At 55.7% G+C, this 23567-nt stretch overlaps 1 protein-coding gene across 11 annotated transcripts in view; it reads left to right on the top strand.

The window, feature by feature from the left end:
* Positions 1-23567, top strand: part of CBS (cystathionine beta-synthase) — a 130134-nt gene that overhangs the window by 70003 nt on the left and 36564 nt on the right. For all 11 annotated transcript variants that reach the window (XM_075580550.1, XM_075580551.1, XM_075580558.1 and 8 more), the window contains one exon: positions 12162-12253. In XM_075580550.1, the coding sequence (XP_075436665.1) occupies positions 12162-12253 (92 nt within the window). The remainder of the gene's footprint in view (positions 1-12161; positions 12254-23567) is intronic.

The following is a 23567-nucleotide window of genomic DNA, read 5'->3' as shown; positions in this document are numbered from 1 at the left end:
GTTTGGCAGAAGGAGATGGCTTTTGGCTCCTTGCGGAAGCGGATCAACACTCCTGGAAGACTGTTTTTTGTCTGGTCCAGTGAGGAGAACATAGTTTATGGAGACTCCCTGGTGCTGAGCGCTAGAGCTGAACACTATTTGGATTTGACCAGGTTTCTGGGGGTGGTAGACACCAAATGATGGGAGGTACCAGCATTCTTCATCTTCCTTCAGTGAGAGCGCTGGCTCTGCGTGCCCGCTAAAGAATCTCTTCTGCATGAAAGCCACAAAGTGATTCTTGATCTCTGCTTTCCTTTGTAGGTTGCGGCGGAGCGAAGTGAGCCTAGATATGGCATTTTATCTGTTGTTTGGGAGGTGTCTTCTCTGTGAACGGAATGGTAGCGGGGTCACCCAACTGCCCGATCCGTCTTTGAATAGCTCCTTATCCATTGACCACAGGAATCCTCTATCTTCCGTCGATGGTGCTTGCTTGTTATCGTCCCTTGTTGCCTGGAACGCTGTGCAGCGTAGGTCATCGGTACATTTCTCTGGCACGAGAACGTCTCCATGTATTTTGGTGGTACGCCTTTGTGTCTCTTTGTTAATCGCTTTTAGGAGGTTGTTTTCTCCTTGGACATGATGAAGAACAGTCTCTCTTGCCCTTGTAAATCCCTTTGTGAAATGACTCTGCGACACTCTCTTTTTAGACGTATGAGAGGACAGTCTTTTTGCCCCTGTAGTTTCACCTGCAGGGTGCAATCTTTTGCAGCTGTAGCGGCTGGCTGCTTTGCCACCTGGCATTCTGTGGAGAGGAATGGCGGTACGTCTCAGATGTGCCATTGCTCGCAGGAGGATTGTTCGGCTTTTTTCCTTATTTTGGACGATCTTTTTGTCAATCACCTTCAGGAGGTTGTTGTCTTCCTTTAGTGAAGTTGACTTGTCATCCTTAGTTGTCTGGACTACTGAGCATCCTAGGCCATTGTCACATTCCCCTGATGTGAAGATGTTTTTGTTGATCTCAGGGGTATGACCTTGTCCCTTCTCCTCACTTGGCCCTCCTGTCACTTGGATATGGCCAAGACATGGTTCGGAGAGGGATGTGTGTCCACATTCTGTTATCACTGTTCCTCGGGCGTCAACATAGTCTGGTTCGTGCCCTTTGTCAATGCACACGTTGCCCACTATCACCCATCCTACGTCAAGTCTGCGGGCGAATGGAGCGTTGTGGGGTCCGTTGCGCTGTTTACGGTCTTTGTGTAGCTCAGGATGTCCCTACCGAGCAGCAGCAAGACCTTAGCGCCTTGTTCTACCGGCGGGATGGAGTTTGCTATTCCTCTGAGGTGTGGGTGATGGCGTGCCACTTCTGGTTTGGGAATCTCATCCCTGTTTACCGCCATGTGGTTTCACTCGAGTGTGGGGAGAGCTATCTTCACTCTGTTGTCCACTGAACATATGGTGTAGCTGTTTGCTCTCCTCCCTGTTGCCTCGGTTAATCCTGCGCAGGTTCTGAGGGTGTAGGGTGAGGCATTGTCTTGTGCGTTGAACAAGCTGAAGAATTCCGTCTTCGCCAGTGATCTGTTGCTTTGATCATCGATGATTGCGTACATCCTAATAGCCCTCTCAGGTTGTCCCTGGGGGTGTGAAGTCATGACGGTGGCGTCTCTGAGGGATGTGGTTCGTGCGACGCGGGCTGTGTGTACAGGAGGCTGGTAACGTAGTATCCACGCTGAGACATCAAAGGCTGTTTCATTTAGCCTGCTACAAACACATACACAGGGTCTCCATACCCAGACTGTAGTAATCTACTACAGATATGCTCCTGCAGATACTGAATGGGGCAGTGTGATGTTATTTCAGTGATGCTACCTCAGCTCATATGCTCACCATTGTATGAAGCGTCATCATCCCAGCTACTGTATGGGGGATTAACTGTGTGGTTACTTCACATTCAGCATCAACAGCCTCACTGGGCATTACTGGGTTAATACATCATGTGTACACAGCTGATGATTGGTATAGGACAATTATGTATCATATCTAGTGTGTTTACTCACCGTAAACTTATACACGACATATGCACATCGAGCTCTTACCCCACACTGCGCTCTGCGTCTTCCTGGCTGGGATTGATGCGAGTCACATATGTTTAGCCATTGATAATTCTATCTGTGTCTTATCCGATAGTACCAACCAGTGACATTATACTATATTATCTGGGGTATTAATAGAGTACTACCTAACAGGTGACTTCATATTTGGTATTTCCCAGTCTGGGTTTTTTCATGACCCCCCCCCCCCCTCCAGGGGTTTTTATTTAATTGTTGTTATGTTTCATTTTAAGTCGTCGAAGTTACATTAATAAAATGTCTTTATTTTGGTTTTGTGAGCTTTCACTCACTCTAGTGTGTCGTTAGGCAGGAGTAATTATACTCCACCAGGTGGGACAATTAACATCCCAGGCAACTACAGCTGTTTCATTTCTTTGAGTGCAGATATATGGGTTTCTTCGTGTTAACCTTGAGTTAACTTGTGGTGCTATTGTTACGCCGGTGCTGCCCGCAGACCAGACCCGTCCCCTGAGCTGAAGGGGGAAGTGGTAATACACGCACCCGCAGCAAAGGGAGCGTGTCCGGAGTGTGGTATAAAGCGTTGCCAGGCCAGGTGTAGTAATGTAGACAATACTTGCCGGTACCGGTTGTAGAAAGAGAGTGAAGAATGCCTTGCCGAGGGCAGGGAGTGGAGAGTGGAGATAGGTCGTAGTCCAAGCAATGTTCAAGGGGTTACCAGAGTGAGCGTTGTCCAAGGAGCGCCGAGATCGAGAGCCAGAGGGGGTAGTCGTACAAGCCGCGTCAGAACCTGTGAAAACACTGAGAGAATCCAGAAGTACTTCCATGCAGAGACTATGTCGAGCAAAGACTGAGAGCAGAGAGGAGCTAGATAAAGCAGGAAGGTCCAATTAGGAACGGAGGCGGGACAGGAAGAGCTACAGGGAGACACTGCAGATTGGTGCAGGCATAACAGGCCAGGTGAGTCTTGTTGGTAACCTGAGTATGCCCGTGCAGTGTGCGGGGGCGGAGCCTGAGGTTCGGGGGACGGGAATAAGAGTGTGCAGACTGAGCGTGCTCCGTAACCCGTGTACGCGCGTGAACCGAGCCAGTGGATGGTGCAGGTGTGCGTGCAGGAGGGCGTGGGCGTGCCCAGCGCTGAGCAGAGGAATCGCAGAGGGAAGTGAGTGCTCTGTGTGGGGAGCGCGGAGAACGCCGATTCCTGACAGCTATGTCCCTGGGGGTGTACTACGACATTCATATTTTGGAGCAGGACCTTTTGTCACATCCTTTTCCGCAAACCTCGGTGCACTGAGATGTGACAGATGTTGGCTCTCCTTCTTCTTCCTCCCCGCTATGCTCCGCTATGGAGGATGAGTTGTTGAGTTGTTGAAGAGTCAGCGCCTCTGGATGTAGCCATGTTACGCGCTTGTCACTTTTGCACACTGCACATTTGATGGCTTCTTTACAGTCTTTGGCTAGATGGATTGTGGAATCGCAGGACACCTGAAGCAAACTCCGAACTCTCCGAGTAACTTCTTGCGTTCCTCTTGGAACTTCATCCTGAACCCAAAGCATCTGTTAAGTGGGTGTAGTTTCTTGTATATGAGACATTCCGTGTTTGGGTCCCTTGGTTTCTTGTTTCCAGCGACCGACTGGTCGGGAGTTGTTTGGGTCGTGGGGGACACGTCCGTCCTGTGGACCGAGAGAGGTGTTCTAGCGTTACTGTATTTCGCCGCTGGCCTTTCAGTCTTCAGGTAGCTTGCACTGTGTGTGGTCTGCGCACCTAAGATGAAACTGGCATTGTTTCTTGTTCTTGCTGCTTCGCGAATGAAACTCAAGAAGGAGAATGGGGGGAAAGCGACTTATTTTCTGTATTTGGAGCCTTGTGAAGTCCATATTTCTTGGAGGTTGTAGGGTAGCTTCTCCAAGATGGGCCTCACTCCTCGAGCTGAGTCTAGGACGTTGAGACATGTTAGGGATTGGTCTGTTCTTGCCGATTCTAGCTCCTGCAGCAGATCCCCAGCTCTCGTAACTTCGAGTAGTCTTTGGCTGTGATTCTAGGAAAGTCGTTGACTCTCTTGAAGAGTTCGTCTTCGACTGCTTCGGGGCTACCATAGCACTCCTCTAGCCTTTCCCATACTAAGTCAAGACCTACTTGGGGGTGGTTCACGGTCGCCGCCCTGAGCCTCTTCGCATGTTCCACGGATTCTTTCCCCAGCCATTTGGTGAGTAGGCCGAGTTCTTCCCTCTCGGAGAAGCCCAGACTCTTGATCGTGTCCTTGAATGTGAACTTCCATATGTGGTAATTCTCAGGACGGTCGTCGAAGTTTGTTGGTCCTGTTTGCACCATGTCACGCCGGATCATGTACTTGCCCATGTCTGTTAGGCCTGATGCATCGGTGTGTTGGTCGCGTTCTGATGTGGTTGCCGGAGGGGCCCTGAGGTCGCCTCTTCCTTGGTGTGGCCGTGTGATGACTGCTGGTCAGTGTGAGAATCTGTTTCTCCGCGTGGGCGTACCTGGATTGCGAGCCTGTTGTGGTGCATCCGTGTGCGTGCTGGCGTGTGGATCACTGTTGCAGCTGTGGCTATCCCAGGTTGCGTGTACCCTTGAAGGAACAGCGACTTCTCCACGTGGACCAAGCAAGTCTTCGGCATCTGATATGTGACCCTCGTCGTGTTGAGATGGCGCGCTGGTGTTTACGCTGAAGAGGCTCCTCACATAGTCCTCAGTGCGTTGGACTGGATTCTCTGAGGCTATCCGACTGTACGGTTGTTCCCCGCCGTCCTGTTTCGCAGCTGCCTCTAAGACTTCAGCTTGGGCTATGGCGGCGGCGTCCTCTTCTTTGCTTAGAGCTTCTAGATCCGCGTCCAACTCGGCCTTTCTACGCGCAGCGATGGGGGCATTGGCGGCGGCATTGGCGGTGGCATTGGCGTCGTTCTGCTCCTCCTCTTCTATGCGCACTCTCTCTGCCCTTACGGCTGCCTCTCTCCGACCATATTCAGCCCTAGCACGTGCGGCCTCTGCGGTGGCTCGCGCCTTAGTAGCGCTTGCGCTGGACACATTGGATTGCACTGATTTAGCTGACCTTGATGAGTGCCTGGATGCGCTGGAGCGCTGTGATGCGGTTTCCAGCAAAAGGTCTTTCCTCTTACTCTCGGCTTCCGTGATAGAGGTTCGCACGCGGCTGTCACGTGTCAGGTCAATGTTATGCTGTAAGTCCCTTTCTTGCAGGCTTTCGCCGGTATTAGCCCTGGCCAAGTAAGTGACGTATGCCTCTGACAGCTCTTTGTAGCGTGCGTGATCTATCTTTAATTGAGTTATTGCCTGCTCGAGCTGTTGTACAGAATTGCCAGCGCCGGCGACATTGCGTATCCCAAGTGTGGTTGTTTCCCAGGCATTCTCTAATTTAGCGCGGTGCGCTTCAATGTCAGTCTCGTATTTTTCGCGGGCCTTTTGTGTCAGTGTGACTGTCTGTTTGGGCCTTGCGCCTGCCTGCGCCTGTTGCAGTTGTGCGGCGGCCTCTGTGTCTGAGTGATCACTCTCCTGCGTGATATCTGGTGAGGCTCTGAGGTCTGCCATGCTGTAAGTGTGTGTAGGCCTTTAGCCAGTGCATGTGGCATGCGGTCTGTTACCTGCGTCAGCGATGGGCAACTGTCTCAGATAGTGCCTGTCGGTGTCCTGCAGCGTCAGCGTAGGGCTAGCTGTACTTACAGGTGTCCGGTGGCTCTGACCCGTGTCCTGGCGGTGTCAGTTGGCGTGGTCCTTGGTGGCGCTAGCCGTGGAAACGTGGCACAGGGGTAGGTGGGATGGCAGCTGCTAACTGTGTAGCCGTGCAGAGGGAGGACGTAGGCAGAAAGGGGCAGTGATAGTTCTGTGTGATCGCAGTGCTCTACCCTGGCTGTTGCTGTTTAATGCTGCTGCAAGTTTCTGTCTAGAGGCTGTGTAAGCTGTGGCTTATATGCTGTCCTCAACGTACATAGGATCCGTTCTTTACTATTCTCGAGCCACAGGGAATATGCTGATATAAGGGAGGTGAGGAGCGGCGGATGGAGGGTGTGGAATATGCTGATATAAGGGAGGTGAGGAGCGGTGGATGGATGGTGTGAGCGGCGGGTGGGGTTGGATGGTACAGTACCTGGTGGTCCCGCTAGTGTGGGTTTTCATTTATGTAGGTTTACGGAGTTCGCTGCATGGCGTGTGTTTCTCGGGCAGAGGGGCAGGCGGTGTGAGGAGGGTGAGGGCGTGTGTAGCCCTGTTTGTGACGTAACCCCACCCGCCGGCCAATCAGAGCGTGAGCCACCGCCAACCATTCAGCAACAACCCACAGACAAACAATTTTTCAGTTTTATATATAGATATATACATACATATATACATACATACATACATACATAAAAACAACACAGAAATATGTAGCGCTCAGGTGGATATAAGTGATAATATAAATAAAATATATTATAACTAATATAATAACTTAATTAAAAATAGCAAAACATTTAACTTAACTAAATATTACAACAAACCATAACGTGATTGTGATAAAGGAAAAGTCCAAAAAGAATGTTCAATTTGTTGAAAAAATCCAGAGAGGTGAAAAGTCCCAAAGAAGATCCAGGGAGCGTGATGCAGCTTCATCTAAAAGTGGTACAGCCAACCACTAGCAATCTAAGGCCCCGGTATCTCCGCTGCAACGCGCGCCCGCGAGCATCTAAGAACAAAAAACAGACAGAAGCGCGAGCTCCATAGCACGCAACTGCATAAACAAACAGAAGCGCGAGCTCCATAGCACGTAACTGTTTAAACAAGCAGAAGCGCGAGCTCCATAGCACGCAACTGTTTAAACAGACAGAAGCGCGAGCTCCATAGCACGTAACTGTTTAAACAAACAGAAGCGCGAGCTCCATAGCACGTAACTGTTTAAACAAACAGAAGCGCGAGCTCCATAGCACGTAACTGTTTAAACAAACAGAAGCGCGAGCTCCATAGCACGTAACTGTTTAAACAAACAGAAGCGCGAGCTCCATAGCACGTAACTGTTTAAACAAACAGAAGCGCGAGCTCCATAGCACGTAACTGTTTAAACAAACAGAAGCGCGAGCTCCATAGCACGTAACTGTTTAAACAAACAGAAGCGCGAGCTCCATAGCACGTAACTGTTTAAACAAACAGAAGCGCGAGCTCCATAGCACGTAACTGTTTAAACAGAAGCGCGAGCTCCATAGCACGTAACTGTTTAAACAGAAGCGCGAGCTCCATAGCACGTAACTGTTTAAACAGACAGAAGCGCGAGCTCCATAGCACGCAACTGTTTAAACAAACAGAAGCGCGAGCTCCATAGCACGCAACTGTTTAAACAAACAGAAGCGCGAGCTCCATAGCACGTAACTGTTTAAACAAACAGAAGCGCGAGCTCCATAGCACGTAACTGTTTAATCAAACAGAAGCGCGAGCTCCATAGCACGCAACTGTTTAAACAAACAGAAGCGCGAGCTCCATAGCACGTAACTGTTTAAACAGACAGAAGCGCGAGCTCCATAGCACGTAACTGTTTAAACAGACAGAAGCGCGAGCTCCATAGCACGTAACTGTTTAAACAGACAGAAGCGCGAGCTCCATAGCACGTAACTGTTTAAACAGACAGAAGCGCGAACTCCATAGCACGTAACTGTTTAAACAAACAGAAGCGCGAGCTCCATAGCATGTAACTGTTTAAACAAGCAGAAGCGCGAGCTCCATAGCACGCAACTGTTTAAACAAATGAGTACATTTATTAAAAAACTGCAGCCCAAAGTAAATGCGCTTACAGGATATAAAAAAGCAACCATACGTGGGAGAGAAATCTCTGTGTGGAGACGGGTGGGGGAGAAATCTCTGTGTGGAGACGGGTGGGAGAGAAATCTCTGTGTGGAGACGGGTGGGAGAGAAATCTGTGTGTGGAGACGGGTGGGAGAGAAATCTCTGTGTGTGGAGACGGGTGGGGGAGAAATCTCTGTGTGTGGAGACGGGTGGGGGAGAAATCTCTGTGTGGAGATGGGTGGGAGAGAAATCTCTGTGTGGAGACGGATGGGAGAGAAATCTCTGTGTGGAGACGGGTGGGAGAGAAATCTCTGTGTGGAGACGGGTGGGAGAGAAATCTCTGTGTGGAGACGGGTGGGGGAGAAATCTCTGTGTGGAGACGGGTGGGAGAGAAATCTGTGTGTGGAGACGGGTGGGGGAGAAATCTCTGTGTGGAGACGGGTGGGAGAGAAATCTCTGTGTGGAGACGGGTGGGAGAGAAATCTCTGTGTGGAGACAGGTGGGAGAGAAATCTCTGTGTGTGGAGACGGGTGGGGGAGAAATCTCTGTGTGTGGAGACGGGTGGGAGAGAAATCTCTGTGTGGAGACGGGTGGGAGAGAAATCTCTGTGTGGAGACGGGTGGGAGAGAAATCTCTGTGTGGAGATGGGTGGGGGAGAAATCTCTGTGTGGAGACAGGTGGGAGAGAAATCTCTGTGTGGAGACGGGTGGGGGAGAAATCTCTGTGTGGAGACGGGTGGGGGAGAAATCTCTGTGTGGAGACGGGTGGGGGAGAAATCTCTGTGTGGAGACGGGTGGGGGACAAATCTCTGTGTGGAGACGGGTGGGAGAGAAATCTGTGTGTGGAGACGGGTGGGGGAGAAATCTCTGTGTGGAGACGGGTGGGAGAGAAATCTCTGTGTGGAGACGGGTGGGAGAGAAATCTCTGTGTGGAGACGGGTGGGAGAGAAATCTCTGTGTGGAGACGGGTGGGGGAGAAATCTCTGTGTGGAGACGGGTGGGAGAGAAATCTCTGTGTGGAGACGGGTGGGAGAGAAATCTCTGTGTGGAGACGGGTGGGAGAGAAATCTCTGTGTGGAGACGGGTGGGAGAGAAATCTCTGTGTGTGGAGATGGGTGGGAGAGAAATCTCTGTGTGGAGACGGGTGGGAGAGAAATCTCTGTGTGGAGACGGGTGGGGGAGAAATCTCGGTGTGGAGACGGGTGGGAGAGAAATCTCTGTGTGTGGAGACGGGTGGGAGAGAAATCTCGGTGTGGGGACGGGTGGGAGAGAAATCTCTGTGTGGAGACAGGTGGGAGAGAAATCTCTGTGTGGAGACAGGTGGGAGAGAAATCTCTGTGTGGAGACGGGTGGGAGAGAAATCTCTGTGTGGAGACGGGTGGGAGAGAAATCTCTGTGTGTGGAGACGGGTGGGGGAGAAATCTGTGTGTGGAGACGGGTGGGAGAGAAATCTCTGTGTGGAGACGGGTGGGAGAGAAATCTCTGTGTGTGGAGACGGGTGGGAGAGAAATCTCTGTGTGTGGAGACGGGTGGGAGAGAAATCTCTGTGTGGAGATGGGTGGGGGAGAAATCTGTGTGTGGAGACGGGTGGGAGAGAAATCTCTGTGTGTGGAGACGGGTGGGAGAGAAATCTCTGTGTGGAGATGGGTGGGGGAGAAATCTGTGTGTGGAGACGGGTGGGGGAGAAATCTGTGTGTGGAGACGGGTGGGAGAGAAATCTCTGTGTGTGGAGACAGGTGGGAGAGAAATCTCTGTGGAGACGGGTGGGGGAGAAATCTCTGTGTGGAGACGGGTGGGAGAGAAATCTCTGTGTGGAGACCGGTGGGGGAGAAATCTCTGTGTGGAGACGGGTGGGAGAGAAATCTGTGTGTGGAGACGGGTGGGAGAGAAATCTCTGTGGAGACGGGTGGGGGAGAAATCTCTGTGTGGAGACGGGTGGGGGAGAAATCTGTGTGGAGACGGGTGGGGGAGAAATCTCTGTGTGGAGACGGGTGGGAGAGAAATCTCTGTGTGGAGACGGGTGGGAGAGAAATCTCTGTGTGGAGACGGGTGGGGGAGAAATCTCTGTGTGGAGACGGGTGGGAGAGAAATCTCTGTGTGGAGACGGGTGGGAGAGAAATCTCTGTGTGTGGAGACGGGTGGGGGAGAAATCTGTGTGTGGAGACGGGTGGGAGAGAAACCTCTGTGTGGAGACGGGTGGGAGAGAAATCTCTGTGTGGAGACGGGTGGGGGAGAAATCTCTGTGTGGAGACGGGTGGGGGAGAAATCTGTGTGGAGACGGGTGGGAGAGAAATCTCTGTGGAGACGGGTGGGGGAGAAATCTCTGTGTGGAGACGGGTGGGGGCGTCCAGGATAAGCAGGGGCATCTAATCAGCTCACAGCAGCAACCAACTCCTGTCACAAGCTGGCGCCAGATCGCTATGACTCAGTGCCTCCGTGTCCTCTGCTCCTGCATGGATCAGTTACCAGCACTGAAATTTGGCTGACTGGAACACTAGGACGACCAGGACACCACGTGCACGCACCCACACGCGATGACGTCATCAGCCCTACGCGTTTCGTCATGTTTATGCAACTTTGTCAGGGGATCTGATCGCTGCACGGCGTGTGTCTCTCGGGCAAAGGGGCAGGCGGTGTGAGGAGGGTGAGGGCGTGTGTAGCCCTGTTTGTGACGTCACTCCACCCCGCTGGCCAATCAGAGCGTGAGCCACCGCCAACCAATCAGCAACAACACACAGACAAACAATTTTTCAGTTTTATACATACATACACCAAACTCTTGTGTGGAACCGTATCAAAAACCTTTGCAAAATCTAAGTAGACCACATCAACAGCATTACCCTGGTCTAAATTCCTACTTACCTCCTCAAAGAAACAAATAAGGTTAGTTTGGCAAGATCTATCCTTCATAAATCCATGCTGACTATTACTAATAATTTTGTTTTCCATTAGGTATTCCTGAATATTATCCCGTATTAAACCTTCAAGTAGTTTCCCTACTATTGAAGTCAGGCTTACAGGTCTCTAATTCCCAGGGTGTGATCTAGCTCCCTTTTTAAATATAGGCACCACATCTGCTTTACGCCAATCTTGTGGTACTGAGCCTGTGGAAATGGAGTCCTTGAATATTAAATGTAATGGTTTGGCTATTACTGAGCTTAACTCCTTGTGAACTCTTGGATGTATGCCAGTGAGTATGAACAGGGAGGGTGTGTATGTATCTGCAGTGAGTGTGCACTGAAGGGAGTGTATGTATCTGCAGGGAGTGTGTGTATGTATCTGCATGGAGTGTGCACTGAATGGAGGGTGTGTATGTATCTGCAGTGAGTGAGCATGGAGGGTGTGTGTGCTGTGCAGAGTGAGCAAAAAGGGTGTGTGTGTACTGCAGTGGGGGTGAGCAGGGAGCTGGTGTGTGTATCTGCAGGGAGGGTGTGTGTGTTTGTATCTGCAGTGAGTGTGAGCAGGGAGGTTTTGTGTTTATCTGCAGTGAGTGTGAGCAGGATTGTGTATCTGCAGTGAGTGTGAGCAGAGAGGGTGTGTATCTGCATTATGTGGGCAGGAAACGTATGTGTGAACTGCAGGGAGTGTGTGTATCTACAGTGAGCGTGGGCAGGAACGGTATGTGTACACTGCAGCGAGTGTGAGCAGGCAGGGTGTGTGTGTGTACGCACTGCAGCGAGTGTGAGCAGGCAGGGTGTGTGTGTACGCACTGCAGTGAGTGTGAGCAGGCAGGGTGTGTGTGTGTACGCACTGCAGTGAGTGTGAGCAGGCAGGGTGTGTGTGTGTACGCACTGAAGGGAGTGTGAGCAGGCAGGGTGTGTGTACGCACTGCAGTGAGTGTGAGCAGGCAGGGTGTGTGTGTGCACTGCAGGGAGTGTGAGCAGGCAGGGTGTGTGTGTACGCACTGCAGGGAGTGTGAGCAGGCAGGGTGTGTGCGCACTGCAGGGAGTGTGAGCAGGCGGGGTGTGTGTGTATGCACTGCAGTGAGTGTGAGCAGGCAGGGTGTGTGTGTGTGTGTACGCACTGCAGTGAGTGTGAGCAGGCAGGGTGTGTGTACGCACTGCAGGGAGTGTGAGCAGGCAGGGTGTGTGTACGCACTGCAGGGAGTGTGAGCAGGCAGGGTGTGTGTACGCACTGCAGGGAGTGTGAGCAGGCAGGGTGTGTGTGTGCGCACTGCAGTGAGTGTGTGTGTGTGTGTGTGTGTGTGTGTGTGTGTGTGTGTGTGTGTGTGTGTGTGTGTGTGTGTGTGTGTGCGCACTGCAGGGAGTGTGAGCAGGCAGGGTGTGTGTGTTTACGCACTGCAGTGAGTGTGTGCTCACACCTTCCCCTATCTCCCAGGACGGTTGGACATGTGCGTTATCGGAGCTGGAACTGGAGGAACAATCACTGGGATTGCACGGAAACTGAAGGAGAAGTGTCCGCAGTGCAAGGTGGGGGACCCAGCACCCCCAAACCGTAACACCTGCAGGACCTCCCCCTAACCCTTACAGGACCTAGCAGCCACCTTACCTCCCCCGTCCCACCTCATCTTGTCCCCATCACCTCTCCCCCCCCCCAAACCCTAGCACACACCACTCAGCCCTTCCCCCCCCCTGTCTCCCCCCCAAAAACCCAGGACCCCACTTACATTTTTCGCTTCTCCCCCTCCTCCTGCAGGACCTAGCATACCTCTCACTTCCCCCCCCCCCTCCTCCTGCAGGACCTAGCATACCTCTCACCCTCTCACTCCCCCCCCCCTCCTCCTGCAGGACCTAGCATACCTCTCACCCTCTCACTTCCCCCCCTCTCCCTGCAGGACCTAGCATACCTCTCACCCTCTCACTTCCCCCCCTGCATGACCTACCATTAGGGTGACCAGATTTTGAAAATGAAAAACCGGGACATTTTTTTTTTTACATAACAGTTTATTTATTGTAGTACACTTATACTTACTACCATTAGTCCTTGTTACATAGTTGTGTGTGTGTGTGTGTTGACCTCACTAATCGAACAAAAAAAACCCAGATGTGAATGATTCTGAACCCCTTAACCAGTGTCAGGACGCCGCCTCTTCACAATTTCTAAAGCAGCAATCCCGCCTGGGATCTTACCTGATCCGCAGTCCCTCAAGGTATTATTCTGGAGGGGAGGTGTTCCCTACCTGTCTTCCGAGGTCTCCCGTGTGAAACTTGAGTCAGATCTGAAGAAAGAAGGGTAGGTTACTTCGGTGTAGGTATACGGCAGTTAAGATAAGACAGGGAGGGTGAGAGAGAGAGAGAGGGTGAGAGAGACAGAGAGAGAGAGAGGGTGAGAGAGACAGAGAGAGGGTGAGAGAGACAGACAGAGAGAGAGGGTGAGAGAGACAGAGAGAGGGTGAGAGAGACAGAGAGAGAGAGAGGGTGAGAGAGACAGAGAGAGAGAGAGGGTGAGAGAGACAGAGAGAGAGAGGGTGAGAGAGACAGAGAGAGAGAGAGGGTGAGAGAGAGACAGAGAGAGAGAGAGGGTGAGAGAGACAGAGAGAGAGAGAGGGTGAGAGAGACAGAGAGAGAGAGAGGGTGAGAGAGACAGAGAGAGAGAGAGAGGGTGAGAGAGACAGAGAGAGAGAGAGGGTGAGAGAGACAGAGAGAGAGAGGGTGAGAGAGACAGAGAGAGAGAGAGGGTGAGAGAGAAGAGAGGAGACAGAGAGAGAGTGGGTGAGAGAGACAGAGAGAGTGGGTGAGAGAGACAGAGAGTGGGTGAGAGAGACAGAGAGTGGGTGAGAGAGACAGAGAGTGGGTGAGAGAGACAGAGAGTGGGTGAGAGAGACAGAGAGTGGGTGAGAGAGACAGAGAGTGGGTGAGAGAGACAGAGAGTGGGTGAGAGAGACAGAGAGTGGGTGAGAGAGACAGAGAGTGGGTGAGAGAGACAGAGAGTGGGTGAGAGAGACAGAGAGTGGGTGAGAGAGACAGAGAGTGGGTGAGAGAGACAGAGAGTGGGTGAGAGAGACAGAGAGTGGGTGAGAGAGACAGAGAGTGGTGAGAGAGACAGGAGTGGGTGAGAGAGACAGAGAGTGGTGAGAGAGACAGAGAGTGGGTGAGAGAGACAGAGAGTGGGTGAGAGAGACAGAGAGTGGGTGAGAGAGACAGAGAGTGGGTGAGAGAGACAGAGAGTGGGTGAGAGAGACAGAGAGTGGGTGAGAGAGACAGAGAGTGGGTGAGAGAGACAGAGAGTGGGTGAGAGAGACAGAGAGTGGGTGAGAGAGACAGAGAGTGGGTGAGAGAGACAGAGAGTGGGTGAGAGAGACAGAGAGTGGGTGAGAGAGACAGAGAGTGGGTGAGAGAGACAGAGAGTGGGTGAGAGAGACAGAGAGTGGGTGAGAGAGACAGAGAGTGGGTGAGAGAGGACAGAGAGTGGGTGAGTAGGGTGAGAGAGACAGAGAGTGGGTGAGAGAGACAGAGAGTGGGTGAGAGAGACAGAGAGTGGGTGAGAGAGACAGAGAGTGGGTGAGTGGGTGAGAGAGACAGAGAGTGGGTGAGAGAGACAGAGAGTGGGTGAGAGAGACAGAGAGTGGGTGAGAGAGACAGAGAGTGGGTGAGAGAGACAGAGAGTGGGTGACAGAGAGCAGAGAGTGGGTGACAGAGAGACAGAGAGTGGGTGACAGAGAGAGAGTGGCAGAGAGACGAGAGAGAGTGGGTGACAGAGAGAGAGTGGGTGACAGAGAGAGAGAGTGGGTGACAGAGAGAGAGAGTGGGTGACAGAGAGAGAGAGTGGGTGACAGAGAGAGAGAGTGGGTGACAGAGAGAGAGAGTGGGTGACAGAGAGAGAGAGTGGGTGACAGAGAGAGAGAGTGGGTGACAGAGAGAGAGAGTGGGTGACAGAGAGAGAGAGTGGGTGACAGAGAGAGAGAGTGGGTGACAGAGAGAGAGAGTGGGTGACAGAGAGAGAGAGTGGGTGACAGAGAGAGAGAGTGGGTGACAGAGAGAGAGAGTGGGTGACAGAGAGAGAGAGTGGGTGACAGAGAGAGAGAGGCGTGTGACAGAGAGAGAGAGGGTGACAGAGAGAGAGAGGGGTGACTGAGAGAGAGAGGGTGACAGAGAGAGAGAGGGTGACAGAGAGAGAGAGGGTGACAGAGAGAGAGAGGGTGACAGAGAGAGAGAGGGGTGACAGAGAGAGAGAGGGTGACAGAGAGAGAGAGGGTGACAGAGAGAGAGAGGGTGACAGAGAGAGAGAGGGTGACAGAGAGAGAGAGGGTGACAGAGAGAGAGAGGGTGACAGAGAGAGAGAGGGTGACAGAGAGAGAGAGGGTGACAGAGAGAGAGAGGGTGAGAGAGAGAGAGAGGGTGAGAGAGACAGAGGGTGAGAGAGACAGAGGGTGAGAGAGACAGAGGGTGAGAGAGACAGAGGGTGAGAGGACAGAGAGGGACAGAGAGGGACAGAGAGGGACAGAGAGGGACAGAGAGGGACAGAGGGAGACACAGACACACACACACTGGTACACACACACACACACACACACACACACACACACACACACACACACACACACACACTGGTGTACACACACACACACACACACACTGGTACACACACACACACACACACACACTGGTACACACACACACACACACACACTGGTACACACACCACACACACACTGGTACACACACACACACACTGGTACACACACACACACACACACACACACACTGGTACACACACACACACACACACACACTGGTACACACACACACACTGGTACACACACACACGCTGGTACACACACACACGCTGGTACACACACACACGCTGGTACACACACACACTGGTACACACACACACTGGTACCACACACACACTGGTACACACACACACTGGTACACACACACTGGTACACACACACACTGGTACACACACACACTGGTACACACCACTGGTACACACACACTGGTACACACACACTGGTACACACACACACACACACACACACACACACACTGGTACACACTGGTACACACACACACACAGACACTGGTGTACACACACACACACACACTGGTACACACACACACACACTGGAGTACATACAGATTCAGTCACGAGCAGGTGGCTCTCCGCCTCCCCCTGCACCCACCCCCTTGCCCATCTCCCGCACCAAGGGGGGGGGGGGTGGATAGGAGCGCCGGGACGCAAAGGTAAACTGCGCCCCCCCCTCCCCCGGCGGGCAGCCACGGGTTCCCGAGGCAGAATGGGGGAACACCGCGCAGCCACCACTGCCAGCCCCCGCGCCCATCTCCCGAACCAAGGGGACAGGGGGGGGGAAGGGAGCGCCAGGACAGGAGGCAAAGGATCAAAAACCCACCTCCTATCCCCCCGGGCGGGCAGAGGGGGGGAGACCACCGCGCAGAAGAGCCAGGAGCCGCGGGCAGAGACACACACCACGTGTGCTCTGCTGCAGGAAGCGGAAGCCCCGCCCCCAGGAAAGTTGGCCCTGCCCCGCCCCCAGGCACGCTGGCCTAAACCCCGCCCCCAGGCACCCTTCCTTCCATCCATTCCACATGCCGGTCCTTGGTGAAGGATGATGCCGGGGGGGGGGCTTAATGCCGGACGCAGGGGATTGGCCAACAAGGTAGGACACTGCCGGGTGGGGGGGAGGCATTAAAAAAAAAAATACTTACCAGCCGGGCTGCTGCAGTCTCCTCCTCCGCGCTGCGCCGCAGACTCGCGCACAGCGCACAGTGCACCGCAGCTAATTACTCGCGCACCGCCGGCGACAAAAAAAAAAAACGGGGACACATTGAGGAAAATCCGGGACATTTCTGGTACACACAGAAAACCGGTACAGCTCCCGAAAAACCGGACTGTACCGGCAAAAGGGGGACGGGTGGTCACCCTACCTAGCATACCTCTCACTCCCCCCCCCCCCTCTCCCTGCAGGACCTAGCATACCTCTCACCCTCTCACTTCTCCCCTGCAGGACTAGCATACCTCTCACCCTCTCACTCCCCCCCCTCCTCCTGCAGGGACCTAGCATACCTCTCACCCTCTCACTTCTCCCTCCCCCTGCAGGACCTAGCATACTCTCACTCCCCCCCCCTCCTCCTGCAGGACCTAGCATACCTCTCACCCCTCTCACTTCCCCCCCCCCTCCTCCTGCAGGACCTAGCATACCTCTCACTCCCCCCCCTCCTCCTGCAGGACCTAGCATACCTCTCACCCCTCTCACTTCCCCCCCCCCCCTCCCCCTGCAGGACCTAGCATACCTCTCACTCCCCCCCCCCCTCCCCCTGCAGGACCTAGCATACCTCTCACCTCCCCCCCCTCCTCCTGCAGGACCTAGCATACCTCTCACCCTCTCACTTCCCCCCCCCTCCTCCTGCAGGACCTAGCATACCTCTCACTCCCCCCCCTCCTCCTGCAGGACCTAGCATACCTCTCACCCTCTCACTTCCCCCCCCCTCCCCCTGCAGGACCTAGCTACCTCTCACCCTCTCACTTCTCCCCCCCCCCCCCCTCTCCCTGCAGGACCTAGCATACCTCTCACCCTCTCACTTCCCCCCTCCTCCTGCAGGACCTAGCATACCTCTCACCCTCTCACTCCCCCCCCTCCCCCTGCAGGACCTAGCATACCTCTCACCCTTTCACTTCTCCCCCCTCTCCCTGCAGGACCTAGCATACCCCTCACTCCCCCCCCCCTCCTCCTGCAGGACCTAGCATACCTCTCACCCTCTCACTTCTCCCCCTCCCCCTGCAGGACCTAGCATACCTCTCACTTCTCCCCCTGCAGGACTAGCATACCTCTCACCCTCTCACTCCCCCCCCTCCTGCAGGACCTAGCATACCTCTCACTCCCCCCCCTCCTCCTGCAGGACCTAACATACCTCTCACCCTCTCACTCCCCCCCCTCCCCCTGCAGGACCTAGCATACCTCTCACCTCTCACTTCCCCCTCCCCCTGCAGGACCTAGCATACCTCTCACCCTCTCACTTCTCCCCCCTCCCCTGCAGGACCTAGCATACCTCTCACCTCTCACTCCCCCCCCTCCTCCTGCAGGACCTAGCATACCTCTCACTCGCCCCCCCCCCCTCCTCCTGCAGGACCTAGCATACCTCTCACCCTCTCACTTCTCCCCCTCCCCCTGCAGGACCTAGCATACCTCTCACTTCTCCCCTCCCCTGCAGGACCTAGCATACCTCTCACCCTCTCACTCCCCCCCTCCCCCTGCAGGACCTAGCATACCTCTCACCCTCTCACTCCCCCCCCTCCCCTGCAGGACCTAGCATACCTCTCACCCTCTCACTCCCCCCCCCCTCCCCCTGCAGGACCTAGCATACCTCTCACCCTCTCACTTCTCCCCCTCCCCCTGCAGGACCTAGCATACCTCTCACTTCTCCCCCTCTCCCTGCAGGACCTAGCATACCTCTCACCCTCTCACTCCCCCCCCCCCCTCCCCCTGCAGGACCTAGCATACCTCTCACCCCTCTCACTCCCCCCCCTCCCCTGCAGGACCTAGCATACCTCTCACCCTCTCACTTCTCCCCTGCAGGACCTAGCATACCTCTCACCCTCTCACTTCTCCCCCCCCTCTCCCTGCAGGACCTAGCATACCTCTCACCCTCTCACTTCTCCCCCCCCCCCTCTCCCTGCAGGACCTAGCATACCTCTCACCCTCTCACTTCTCCCCCCCCTCTCCCTGCAGGACCTAGCATACCTCTCACTCTCCCCCCCCCTCTCCCTGCAGGACCTAGCATACCTCTCACCCTCTCACTCCCCCCCCCCCTCCCCCTGCAGGACCTAGCATACCTCTCACCCTCTTACTCCCCCCCCCTCCCCCTGCAGGACCTAGCATACCTCTCACCCTCTCACTCCCCCCCCTCACCCTGCAGGACCTAGCATACCTCTCACCCTCTCACTTCTCCCCCTCCCCCTGCAGGACCTAGCATACCTCTCACCCTCTCACTCCCCCCCCCCCCTCTCCCTGCAGGACCTAGCATACTCTCACCCTCTCACTCCCCCCCCCCCCCCCTCTCCCTGCAGGACCTAGCATAACTCTCACCCTCTCACTCTCCCCCCCCCTCCCCCTGCAGGACCTAGCATACCTCTCACCCTCTCACTTCTCCCCCCTGCAGGACCTAGCATACCTCTCACCCTCTCACTTCTCCCCCTGCAGGACCTAGCGTACCTCTCACCCTCTCACCCTCTCACTTCTCCCCCTCCCCCTCCAGGACCTAGCATACCTCTCATCCTCTCACTCCCCCCCCCCTCTCCCTGCAGGACCTAGCATACCTCTCACCCTCTCACTTCTCCCCCTCCCCCTGCAGGACCTAGCATACCTCTCACTCTCTCACTTCTCCCCCTGCAGGACCTAGCATACCTCTCACTCTCTCACTTCTCCCCCTGCAGGACCTAGCGTACCTCTCACCCTCTCACTCCCCCTCTCTCCCCCCCCCCCCCTCCCCTCCCCCCCCACCCCCCCCCCCCCCCCCCCCCCCCCCCATACCCCCACCCCCCCCCCCCCCCAGACCCCATACCCCCACCCCACTCCCCCCCCACAAATACCTATCTTTACCCCCCCCCCCCTGCAGGACCTAGCATACCTCTCACCCTCTCACTTCTCCCCCTCTCCCTGCAGGACCTAGCATACCTCTCACCCTCTCACTTCTCCCCCTCTCCCTGCAGGACCTAGCGTACCTCTCACCCTCTCACTTCTCCCCCTGCAGGACTAGCATACCTCTCACTCTCTCACTTCTCCCCCTGCAGGACCTAGCATACCTCTCACTCTCTCACTTCTCCCCCTCCCCCTGCAGGACGTAGCATACCTCTCACTCCCCCCCTCCTCCTGCAGGACCTAGCATACCTCTCACCCTCTCACTCCCCCCCCCCTCCTCCTGCAGGACCTAGCATACCTCTCACCCTCTCACTCCCCCCCCCCCTCTCCCTGCAGGACCTAGCATACCTCTCACCCTCTCACTCCCCCCCCCCTCTCCCTGCAGGACCTAGCATACCTCTCACCCTCTCACTTCTCCCCCTCCCCCTGCAGGACCTAGCATACCTCTCACTCTCTCACTTCTCCCCCTCCCACCTGCAGGACCTAGCATACCTCTCACTCCCCCCCTCCTCCTGCAGGACCTAGCATACCTCTCACCCTCTCACTCCCCCCCCCCCCCCTCCTCCTGCAGGACCTAGCATACCTCTCACCCTCTCACTCCCCCCCCCTCCTCCTGCAGGAACCTAGCATACCTCTCACCCTCTCATTTCCCCCCCTCCTCCTGCAGGACCTAGCATACCTCTCACTCCCCCCCCTCCTCCTGCAGGACCTAGCATACCTCTCACTCCCCCCCTTCTCCTGCAGGACCTAGCATACCTCTCACTCCCCCCCTCCTCCTGCAGGACCTAGCATACCTCTCACCCTCTCACTCCCCCCCCCTCCTCCTGCAGGACCTAGCATACCTCTCACTTCTCCCCCCTCCCCCTGCAGGACCTAGCATACCTCTCACCCTCTCACCCCCCCCCCCCCTCTCCCTGCAGGACCTAGCATAACTCTCACCCTCTCACTTCTCCCCCCCCCTCCCCCTGCAGGACCTAGCATACCTCTCACCCTCTCACTTCTCCCCCTGCAGGACCTAGCATACCTCTCACCCTCTCACTTCTCCCCCTGCAGGACCTAGCGTACCTCTCACCCTCTCACCCTCTCACTTCTCCCCCTCCCCCTCCAGGACCTAGCATACCTCTCATCCTCTCACTCCCCCCCCCTCTCCCTGCAGGACCTAGCATACCTCTCACCCTCCCTCACTTCTCCCCTCCCCCTGCAGGACCTAGCATACCTCTCACTCTCTCACTTCTCCCCCTGCAGGACCTAGCATACCTCTCACTCTCTCACTTCTCCCCCTGCAGGACCTAGCGTACCTCTCACCCTCTCACTTCCCCCCCCCCCCTCTCCCTGCAGGACCTAGCATACCTCTCACCCTCTCACTTCTCCCCCTCTCCCTGCAGGACCTAGCATACCTCTCACCCTCTCACTTCTCCCCTCTCCCTGCAGGACCTAGCGTACCTCTCACCCTCTCTCACTTCTCCCCCTGCAGGACCTAGCATACCTCTCACTCTCTCACTTCTCCCCCTGCAGGACCTAGCATACCTCTCACTCTCTCACTTCTCCCCCTCCCCCTGCAGGACGTAGCATACCTCTCACTCCCCCCCTCCTCCTGCAGGACCTAGCATACCTCTCACCCTCTCACTCCCCCCCCCCTCCTCCTGCAGGACCTAGCATACCTCTCACCCTCTCACTCCCCCCCCCCCTCTCCCTGCAGGACCTAGCATACCTCTCACCCTCTCACTCCCCCCCCCCCCTCTCCCTGCAGGACCTAGCATACCTCTCACCCTCTCACTTCTCCCCCTCCCCCTGCAGGACCTAGCATACCTCTCACTCTCTCACTTCTCCCCCTCCACCTGCAGGACCTAGCATACCTCTCACTCCCCCCCTCCTCCTGCAGGACCTAGCATACCTCTCACCCTCTCACTCCCCCCCCCCCTCCTCCTGCAGGACCTAGCATACCCTTCACCCTCTCACTCCCCCCCCCCTCCTCCTGCAGGACCTAGCATACCTCTCACCTCTCATTTCCCCCCCTCCTCCTGCAGGACCTAGCATACCTCTCACTCCCCCCCCTCCTCCTGCAGGACCTAGCATACCTCTCACGTCCCCCCCTTCTCCTGCAGGACCTAGCATACCTCTCACTCCCCCCCTCCTCCTGCAGGACCTAGCATACCTCTCACCCTCTCACTCCCCCCCCCTCCTCCTGCAGGACCTAGCATACCTCTCACTTCTCCCCCTCCCCCTGCAGGACCTAGCATACCTCTCACCCTCTCACCCCCCCCCCCCCCCTCTCCTGCAGGACCTAGCATACCTCTCACCCTCTCACTTCCCCCTCCCCCTGCAGGACCTAGCATACCTCTCACTCCCCCCCCCTCCTCCTGCAGGACCTAGCATACCTCTCACTCCCCCCCCCCTCCTCCTGCAGGACCTAGCATACCTCTCACCCTCTCACTCCCCCCCCCCTCTCCCTGCAGGACCTAGCATACCTCTCACCCTCTCACTTGTCCCCCCTCCCCCTGCAGGACCTAGCATACCTCTCACCCTCTCACTTCTCCCCCTCCCCCTGCAGGACCTAGCATACCTCTCACTCTCTCACTTCTCCCCCTCCCCTGCAGGACCTAGCATACCTCTCACTCCCCCCCTCCTCCTGCAGGACCTAGCATACCTCTCACCCTCTCACTCCCCCCCCCCCCTCCTCCTGCAGGACCTAGCATACCTCTCACCCTCTCACTCCCCCCCCCTCCTCCTGCAGGACCTAGCATACCTCTCACCCTCTCATTCCCCCCCTCCTCCTGCAGGACCTAGCATACCTCTCACTCCCCCCCCTCCTCCTGCAGGACCTAGCATACCTCTCACTCCCCCCCTTCTCCTGCAGGACCTAGCATACCTCTCACTCCCCCCCTCCTCCTGCAGGACCTAGCATACCTCTCACCCTCTCACTCCCCCCCCCCTCCTCCTGCAGGACCTAGCATACCTCTCACTTCTCCCCCTCCCCCTGCAGGACCTAGCATACCTCTCACCCTCTCACTCCCCCCCCCTCTCCCTGCAGGACCTAGCATACCTCTCACCCTCTCACTTCTCCCCCCTCCCCCTGCAGGACCTAGCATACCTCTCACTCTCCCCCCCCCTCCTCCTGCAGGACCTAGCATACCTCTCACTCCCCCCCCCTCCTCCTGCAGGACCTAGCATACCTCTCACCCTCTCACTCCCCCCCCCCTCTCCCTGCAGGACCTAGCATACCTCTCACTCATCTCTCAGACTTGTACTCCCCCCTCCCCCCTGCAGGACCTAGCATACCTCTCACCCTCTCACTTCTCCCCCCTCCCCCTGCAGGACCTAGCATACCTCTCACCCTCTCACTTCTCCCCTCTCCCTGCAGGACCTAGCATACCTCTCACCCTTTCGACTTCTCCCCCCTCCCCCTGCAGGACCTAGCATACCTCTCACTCCCCCCCCCTCCTCCTGCAGGACCCAGCATACCTCTCACCCTCTCACTTCTCCCCCTCCTCCTGCAGGACCTAGCATACCTCTCACTTCTCCCCCTCCCCCTGCAGGACCTAGCATACCTCTCACCCTCTCACTTCTCCCCCTCTCCCTGCAGGACCTAGCATACCTCTCACCCTTTCACTTCTCCCCCTCCCCCTGCAGGACCTAGCATACCTCTCACTCCCCCCCCCTCCTCCTGCAGGACCTAGCATACCTCTCACCCTCTCACTTCCCCCCCCCTCTCCCTGCAGGACCTAGCATACCTCTCACCCTCTCACTTGTCCCCCTCCCCCTGCAGGACCTAGCATACCTCTCACCCTCTCACTTCTCCCCCTCCCCTGCAGGACCTAGCATACCTCTCACCCTCTCACTTCTCCCCCTTTCCCTGCAGGACCTAGCATACCTCTCACCCTTTCACTTCTCCCCCTCCCCCTGCAGGACCTAGCATACCTCTCACTCCCCCCCCTCCTCCTGCAGGACCCAGCATACCTCTCACCCTCTCACTTCTCCCCCTCCTCCTGCAGGACCTAGCATACCTCTCACTTCTCCCCCTCCCCCTGCAGGACCTAGCATACCTCTCACCCTCTCACTTCTCCCCCTCTCCCTGCAGGACCTAGCATACCTCTCACCCTTTCACTTCTCCCCCCTCCCCCTGCAGGACCTAGCATACCTCTCACTCCCATCCCCCCCCTCCTCCTGCAGGACCTAGCATA

This window comes from Ascaphus truei (genome assembly GCF_040206685.1).
Source record: "Ascaphus truei isolate aAscTru1 chromosome 3 unlocalized genomic scaffold, aAscTru1.hap1 SUPER_3_unloc_12, whole genome shotgun sequence".
NCBI classification, from domain to species: domain Eukaryota; kingdom Metazoa; phylum Chordata; class Amphibia; order Anura; family Ascaphidae; genus Ascaphus; species Ascaphus truei.
The sequence above is the reverse complement of the archived record's forward strand: the minus strand, read 5'-3'. Positions and strand labels throughout refer to the sequence as shown.